Source organism: Macrosteles quadrilineatus, unplaced genomic scaffold, assembly GCF_028750875.1.
Source record: "Macrosteles quadrilineatus isolate MER2022 unplaced genomic scaffold, UCM_ALF_1.0 Scaffold_2__2_contigs__length_208266976, whole genome shotgun sequence".
Taxonomy (NCBI): Eukaryota; Metazoa; Arthropoda; class Insecta; order Hemiptera; family Cicadellidae; genus Macrosteles; species Macrosteles quadrilineatus.
The window spans coordinates 48002246-48011170 of record NW_026542595.1 but is presented as its reverse complement, the minus strand read 5'-3'; the positions used below and the strand labels follow the sequence as shown (position 1 = coordinate 48011170).

General features: G+C 35.5%; 1 protein-coding gene across 3 annotated transcripts in view; it reads right to left on the bottom strand.

Moving 5' to 3' along the window:
• Positions 1 to 847: 847 nt before the first annotated feature.
• LOC128988203 (moesin/ezrin/radixin homolog 1) overlaps positions 848 to 8925 on the bottom strand; it is a 68034-nt gene continuing 59956 nt past the window's right edge. For all 3 annotated transcript variants that reach the window (XM_054409468.1, XM_054409467.1, XM_054409469.1), the window contains 3 exons: positions 5280 to 5510; positions 2941 to 3174; positions 848 to 2310 (listed from right to left, as the gene is read on the bottom strand). In XM_054409468.1, coding sequence (XP_054265443.1) covers positions 2146 to 2310; positions 2941 to 3174; positions 5280 to 5510 — 630 coding nt within the window. In that variant the 3' untranslated portion in view covers positions 848 to 2145. The remainder of the gene's footprint in view (positions 2311 to 2940; positions 3175 to 5279; positions 5511 to 8925) is intronic.

The window sequence follows — 8925 nt, the reverse complement described above, 5'->3', positions numbered from 1 at the left end:
GTTTCGAACAAACATAATCGTCAGTAACATGTAATTAGCTTGTGCCAGGACGTCAGATGAGGTCCCTGATGGGAGGCCTTATTATGCTGCTTCCGGGGAGACCTTACACCTTCTCCCTCTTCGGGCTGCCTGTCACCCTGCTCCTGGGACCAGTAGGCCACCCTCCGCCATCTACCACTACCGCCTACCACCAACAAGGACTACTGTATTGTGTCGCCAAGTGAACCGCAAGTTGTTTTGAAGTTTATGGTAATTTTTTAAAAGACTTTGATGGGGCCCCAAAATAATTTATCATCATTACAGTATTTATTTCTAGTCATTTATTATTTATTTATTCGTTAATCTTTTGAAAGTTTAAAACAAATTTACCAGTTACCATCCTATTCATTTTGTTAGCCCTAATTTTTCTTTTAGTCACAGTTACCACTATGTAAATCCAGAAGGGTTAATTTTTAGAAAGAGAGAAATTTTTTTATGGCAATTCTTTGGATGGTTGCATTGTTGATTGTTATTCGTTGTTTTTTCTGGTAAAATTAAAGGCTTTGTTCACTTTTTGTCTTGTCTTGTAATTCACCCACGGCCTTTCTTCAGTTTTTAGTTAGGGATGTGGGGCGACCACTCGCACTGTCACTATGGGGGACACGCTTCCAATAGTTGTTCGTCTGGGGACGGTGCGAGGGGTCAGCTCAGTACCTATTGTTTAATACTTTTTATAGGTATGCTCCTATTAGTGTTTAACACATTTATAATCTGTGTTTTATTTGAATTTGTTTATGGGTGTTTGCTTTTGTTATTTAAAGAGGATTAAGTGTGAGGAATGATTGATTAATAATGATAAAAATAACTCCCCTGTTAATTTATTTTTAATACTATACATAACTTAAAATGTTAACATAAAACTCTATTGATAAAGAAAATTACTTAATAAAGAAACAAAATTTATCTACAAATAAACTTATAATACCTATAAAATGAATATAATAAGAATTTATAAGTTTTAAGATAGACTTTAGCAAAATACGAAATTGCTATGCTTTATACAAAGGTAAAATAAGTACATAACATACATTAACAATTAATCCTGTATAGTTTGAATATGATTTTTTACCACAGTTAAATGACCATGGTGAAACCTGATGAGTATATGAAACTTTAATGAAATGTATACCAAAATGATTGTGTATAAAGGTACTAAAATACATGTACATTTCACATTTCAAAATTTCTTAGAAAATATATGTTATCATTAGAGATACTATTGCATTTCCAATTAAGTTACCATTTGTAATCAACACAGTCCAAAGGATACTTAAGGAACTTCATTAAGTAAAATAGCAAAGTAAAGATTTGTGTTTCAGTTGTATAAGAAAATTTATTTGTTAAATTTTTAACACACAGCAATCACTTGTAGGAAAATAAATTGCTTCAAAAAATGAAATAAATAACTTTTCAAATGTTAATAATCCTAACTTATTTAAGCCCTTTACAGGGGCAAAGGCCACCATTCTGAAAGATATGTGTTCAACAAACTTAAAGAAGACATGTTAACGCACCATTAGGCCAACATGGGTAGTTCAATATTGAGCTATAAATAATAAACTATGACAACACTGGAAGCGCGATAAACAGGGACTAACTACCAACAACAGATAAACAACAAACTATGGAATGTAATAATGCTTATCTATAATGATATTAAAATAATCAAGAAAACACAGAATATAACTACTATTAGGAAGAGTCAATAACTTCTCAGGAAAATACTGATGTTTAAAATTAAAAGTGAAAGATGAAAAATGAGTTTATTTATTAATATGTATTATTGTTATCAAACAGCAAGAGCATTCGATAGAGACCACAAAATAAATAGAAGTGTGTAAATAATACCAACAATGAAATGTCTCAATTCGAATAAAATTACTGTTCAGTAACACTTAACTCTCACAGTCACAAGCTCCTTGTTCAACAAATCACGAGGTGTCAAGAAATTCGATTGGAAGGGCTTGATAGTATATATAGAATTTGTTTCAGCTACCTTGTACTGTTGAGCCACTGCTGTTATCTGCTGGCAGATGCAGTATTTATGTACCTAGCAGTTCGAGATGCTAAGGCATAATCACTAAGGTTATTTTTTAAGTCTCTAATTTACATGTTTTCAAACTGATCGACCCGTCTCTTAGTATTGCCTTTGCGAATCTCTCTTAATGTCTTGTATTTGTCCCTGCCTTGACGCACATTTTCCCGGTGAATTTTGTCCATTGCTGTCTCCTTGGTTTCATCCCTGCTCTGGGCCAAATCCTGCTTCAGCATCTAAAAACAAAAGTGGAACATGTAATTTAACAAATAATTACTTAGGCCTATATATATATATATATATATAAAATAAAAAAAATGGGAGAAACCAAATATGTTTTATGTTTTCACTGCTAGTAAAATGGATTCAGAATTTCCTCAATCCACAATATTAAGGAAGAAGGAATGAAAACACATTATATGGAACGTGGATGTAAAATTTTAAATAAAAAACATCACCAATCTTTAATGAAGGTATTTAATATTAAATATTGGTGGTGTATCTATTTTAAGTTTTAGTGAACCCAATATTGCCAGTTCTTCTTGAAGTAATGTAGTCTGATCAAACTACCCTAAGTACCATAGTTACAAAGCACCATCTCTCAACTGACTCTCACAATCATATAATATTAGAGGTCGCTTAAAATGGGCACCTGTGTAAACATGTAAAATACTGTATTGACAACTGATAAAAACACTCACACAGTTAAATTTATATGATTATTATTGCTTTGCTATATTTATAAAATTATTGAAATAATAAATTAAATGTATAATCAGATTCTAAAATATTCTTGAAAAGCCAGGATTATAACCAAACTAGACAATTCTACTTTAGTTTCATAGTACTAATATTATCTTGAGTACCTTGAGCTGGTCGTGCAAGCGCTCATTGCGTTCTGCCAGTGTGCGTCGCTCCTCAACAGGGTCAACGATGTTGTCATCAGTGTCCAGTTCTTTGCTCACATCCCCATTAGGTAGCTCGTCGTCATTCTCATCTTGCTCATTCTCCTCCACATGGTGGTGCTGGGGCGTCGTCGTGGCAGCCAACAGCAAAGCATCCGCCTCGATCTGCTTCTTACGTGCAGCCTCAACCTCTTCCTGATAACAAACACAAAGACAGGAGATTATTAATTATATTGGACCCTGAAAAATCATGAAGACCTCCAGAGTTTGATCAATTATTTATAATTAGGTCTAAACCTATGAGAAAAACATATCCTCAGTCTCCTATATTCTACCTCCATTAAAGAGTATAAACTTTAGATCAACAACTAAAGGCAGTTCGCTCTTTTCAATAAGCTAGTCATCGGATTCGGTTTGGATAATTAGAGGTTCAGATTCGGATGATATATATATATATATATATTTGTATATATTATATATATATATAAAACTACATTAAGAATACTGTCCAATTGTGATTTATTAATTCATTAATTTTGGTTCAGTTATAAAACTGAAGTTTAAATTCACAGCTTAGGCCTACTCCAACTTAAGAAAAAAAGTTGCCAAACATTAACAGCAATAAATCACGTAAAGAACAAAAGAGTTTGGTATAGGAAGTCATGTCTAAAGATGACAGGTATCTACTTGTAGATTATGAGCATTATATGCTCATCGAGAAAGGAATATGAGGAGGTGTTTCCCAAGTAGTAACTTGTTTCAGTGAAAGAACAAATTCATTGATGATGTATCCTCGGATGTTAATAGACGAATTATGACTCAGAATCCAATAATTTTATGTACTTTGATATAAACGATGTGTTGCTACCAAAATTTATCAATTCTCGATACCGATACGATTTTTTTATAGGCTAGTTTTACCAGATTGGTTATACTACACTGACTCCTGTCTATGTCCTCTTATGTCTATGTCCTACTTTATGTCCATAAAGTATTTTTGAGGCAATTAAGTGTTTTCAAGAAAAAATCTTTTTGCAGCAATGATACATTCAAACTAGCCAATGTTTAAACCCTTCTAAACCCAATAAAAAAAACTACCATATTTATGATAAATTAAGATCTAAAAACAAAAATCAAAAAGAAAATGATATTTTAGAAGTGTGCTAGCCTGACATTTTTAGTCAAGCCAAACTTGAGGTAATCGTGATCATCACCCGCGGTCGTGGAGATATCATCTTAGCCTTCTGGGATCACTGCAAAATCCGAAATATCTTCCTAAACTACGTAAACATCATCACTGTCTTTTGCCGTTGGGGAAAAATTAAGACCATTTTCGCAGCTGTGTAGACGTCATCGTCGTCTCTCGCGGTCACCAAAACGTCATCGTTTTCGCACGCAATAGGGGCAAGAACATTAACATTACCCACGGCCATGTAGACGTTATCATCGTCTCCCGCGATCACGGAAACGTCATCGTCGTAGTCTGCGATCGCGGTAAAATCATTATATCAAAATACTGCTAATATAGAAAGTACCTGCAGCTCCTTGTCTCCTGGTCCTTGGATGTGACCTCAGTCTGTATACGAGACACCTCCTCTTGCTTGGCTCTGATTTCCTCCTCTATGTAGCTTATTATCAAAATATTGAAAATATAGAAAGTACCTGCAGTCTCCTAGTCTCCTGGTCCTTTTCCGTGACCTCAGTCTGTAAACGAGACACCTCCTCTTGCTTGGCTCTGATTTCCTCCTCTATGTAGCTTATTATCAAAATATTGAAAATATAGAAAGTACCTGCAGTCTCCTAGTCTCCTGGTCCTTTACCGTGACCTCAGTCTGTAAACAAGACACCTCCTCTTGCTTGGCTCTGATTTCCTCCATTATGTAGCTTATTATCAAAATATTGTAAATATAGAAAGTACCTGCAGTCTCCTAGTCTCTTGGTCCTTTTCCGTAACCTCAGTCTGTATACGAGACACCTCCTCTTGCTTGGCTCTGATTTCCTCCATTATGTAGCTTATTATCAAAATATTAAATATAGAAAGTACCTGCAGTCTCCTAGTCTCTTGGTCCTTTTCCGTGACCTCAGTCTGTAAACGAGACACCTCCTCTTGCTTGGCTCTGATTTCCTCCTTTATGAAGCTTATTATCAAAATATTGTAAATATAGAAAGTACCTGCAGTCTCCTAGTCTCCTGGTCCTTTTCCGTGACCTCAGTCTGTAAACGAGACACTTCCTCTTGCTTGGCTCTGATTTCCTCCTTTATGAAGCTTATTATCAAAATATTGTAAATATAGAAAGTACCTGCAGTCTCCTAGTCTCCTGGTCCTTTTCCGTGACCTCAGTCTGTATACGAGACACCTCCTCTTGCTTGGCTCTGATCTCCTCCTCCAGTTTGGCTCTCTCAGCAGCCTCCATGTTCTTGCTTTCCTCCAGCCGCTCCATCATAGCCTGCAATTCGTTCTGGCGCTGCTCCAGCTCCTCCTTAGCAGCCTGTAGTTGTCTCAGCTGCTCCTCCAACCGTCGGATCATCTCCTACGCAACATGAGTATATAACTCAGTAAGAGAGATGACACATGAACCACAGGAGACTTTCTAATTTATATCATATAGGCTTTACAAGGCCGACACTTCTTTAAGTTGTTTGTACTAGATATAAGAGCAGCAATGAGAAGCATAATAGATTACTGTTACTGCTGCACTGTTCAATGATATAACACTCTGATTGATCAACTTGAGATACAGTAGAGGCATTGACTCAGAATAGACTTCCCATGTAATATAAAGATTTGAAGCAAAAAAAGTGGTGCGATCTGATGAGATGGTCTACTAACTCATGACAATATTCTGTGTTAAGTGATAAATCATCAGCTGTTTGCTATGATACTGCATTGATTTTAATTAATATTTAACCCAATACACTGGTACCCTCTGTTGAGTTGAGATACAGTAGTCGAGTCCTCAACTTCATATATTTTCTTGGCTTCAAAATTTTACATTACATGGGAAGTCTAGAGGTGACATTGCATTCAGGATGTAATGAACATAGATAACATTATAAACGTTAACAACAAATTGAAAATATTTTTAATTCAACAAGTAAGCAAAATGAACAGGTGATGAGAAAAAGAGATTTTTACACTCTAGGAAGAATAAAGCTAGTCTACTTGAGACCTGCAATGGAGGTATAAAAAAAAAGACATTTTAGTTACCTACAATATGACAAACAAATTTTTTTAAGGCTAAAAGAACATTTGCAATAAAGACTAATTAACTAAAATAATTAATACAGTCCTATACTCTATACGAGCTATGTCTGTTTGTCTATCTGTCTGTAATAAATACAGTAGAGCGTCGAAAATCCGAACCAATTGGGGTCGTAGGTAGTTCAGATTACCGATTTGTTCGCATTTTCAAACATAGCCTAGAAATGCCTAATAGACACATAATAATTAGGCATATAGTATTAAAAATACAGTTCTAGGATAGGGTAAATGAAATAAAAACAATGGTTTGTTGTACTTAGGTATTACAGTAATTCGTTTCTTGAAAAAAATATGTAGAATTTATACATTGGAAACGAACAAAACACTGACTAGCTCGGCACATTTACTCATTTCCCCGCCGGGCGCCGACTGTTTGGCCTGCGAAATTGTAAAACAACTCTTGTCTCTGCGCTAATTCATAATTTTAAAACCCTCAGGAGTGGTTCGGATATTTTACTTTTCAGATTTTTGACGCTCTACTGTATCTTGAAATCCAGCGGAAGGATTTTGTCTAAATTTTAGAATTTACCAAATGTTCTAAATGATTTGGTTATACTACACAAACTCCTGTCTGTATTTCATAAAGTATTTTTTTAAGATAAATGAAGTGTTTTTCAAGTATAGAAAAAATAGCAATGAAAAATTCTAACTAGCCAATTCGGGTTCAAACTCTTCTTAACACATTAAATAACTACTATATTGTAACAGGCCAAATGTTTAGGGGGTAAAAATAACTTCATTCATAATTACAAACAGTTATCTTGAACTGTTTGTTATTACCACGTCACTACCACGAAAGTTAAACAGCCAGATGTTGGCTGTTGTGGAGGCCTAGTCGCAACTCTAAACTGACATCATACATAACCTCTAAATCCAAGACCGCAGACAATGTCAGTGTCAGTGTTTGGTTGTTCGACTACGTCTGGGACAGGCTCCGGGAGAAAAAGGGAGGACGAGCCATATTTTTCAGCGATTTCGCTGCAGCGTCTTGTGCCGGCTGTCAAGAGTCTCAGCTTTTTTCTGTTCGGCTGGCCAATCAGTAAGTGATTTTACCTTCCTCTTGAATTGTGACGTAGGTGAGGAGAGAAGAGGGAGAGGGTCTTTCTGCTTTTCATTCTTGTCCCGGCTATTCGTTCGTTCGTTTTGAAGTGATTTTGTTGGACTCGTACTTTGCCGTTTTGGTAAATTCGTGCTAGAGTGCAAGTTACATTTCGCTAGCTCTGAAAGCTTGAGTTTAAATTTACAGTTTTGTGGTGAACGTGGTTTGATGGAGAATGTGAGCAAGCTATACTGGAAAGAAGCGAGAGGAAAAAGAAGTGGTTGAACAGTAAGTCTAACGAAGATAGAGAAGAATATTTTAGAGTAAACAAAGAAACCACAAGAACCCTGCGTAAGAAAAAGAGAGAGTACTTGAAGGGATTACTAGAAAAAGCAGAAAGAGATCAGAGTGCACAAAATGCCAGAGACTTTTTTAAATGTGTTAGGCACTTCAGAAGTGGATATACAGCAAATGCATTTGGCATTAAGGACAAAGAGGGCAATATTTTAGTACAGAAACAGGAAGTGACCAACAGATGGAGAGAGCACTTTGAGGAGTTACTAAATGGGGAAGAAATTGACAATAATGAAGAAATCCCCATATACCATGATGTACAACCTCTTGTTGAGAATCCAAGTATTGAAGAAGTAGAACAAGCATTAAATTCCTTAAAGGATAACAAATCTCCTGGAGAAGATGGTATAGTAGCAGAATTATTTAAAAAAGGTGGCAGGACTACACTAGAAAAACTCCATGATATAATATGTAGAGTATGGAACGAAGAAAAAATGCCAAAAACATGGAAAGAATCTATAATAGTGCCAATATATAAAAAAGGAGACAAAGGAATATGTGGAAATTACAGAGGAATATCTTTGCTCAGTCATGGATATAAAGTTTTATCAAAGATTATTCAAAAGCGACTCGAGGAATACACAAGTAGTATAATAGAGGATCACCAGGCAGGATTTGTAAAAGGGAGATCTACAATGGACCAGATTCACATACTTAAACAAGTTATTAGTAAGCACTGGGAATACAATAAAGAAGTACATGGGCTTTTCATTGATTTTTCGAAGGCCTATGATAGCCTTGACAGGGGAAGAATATATCAGCAGATGGAAAAGTTTGGGATCCCCAGAAAACTAATAAAACTAGTAGAAATGTCCTTGAATGAATCAAAATGCAAAGTAAAAGTAGATGGAGAGTTATCAGAAAGCTTTGAAGTAAGAACAGGCGTAAGGCAAGGTGATGGAATGTCGCCTATACTATTTAACATAGCATTAGAAGAGGCCCTCCAACAAGTAAGACAAACAAATATAGGTTTAGAAATGGGAACAAAAATAAACATCCTAGCTTTTGCGGACGATGTAGTAATTCTGTCCAAAAACAGAAATGACCTAGAGGAGCTAACCAGACTGTTCATAAAAAAATCAGAAAAAATGGGCCTAAAGATTAATGATGAGAAGACAAAATATATACACTTCACGAGACAGCCAAATGAAGTGAGGACAAATGAAATTAGTATAGATGGACATACTTTTGAAGTTGTTGAACAATTTAAATATCTAGGGGTAATTATATCAAGCAGCAATAGTGAAGAAATGGAAATAAATTATAGGATTGCTCAGGCCAATAAATGTAT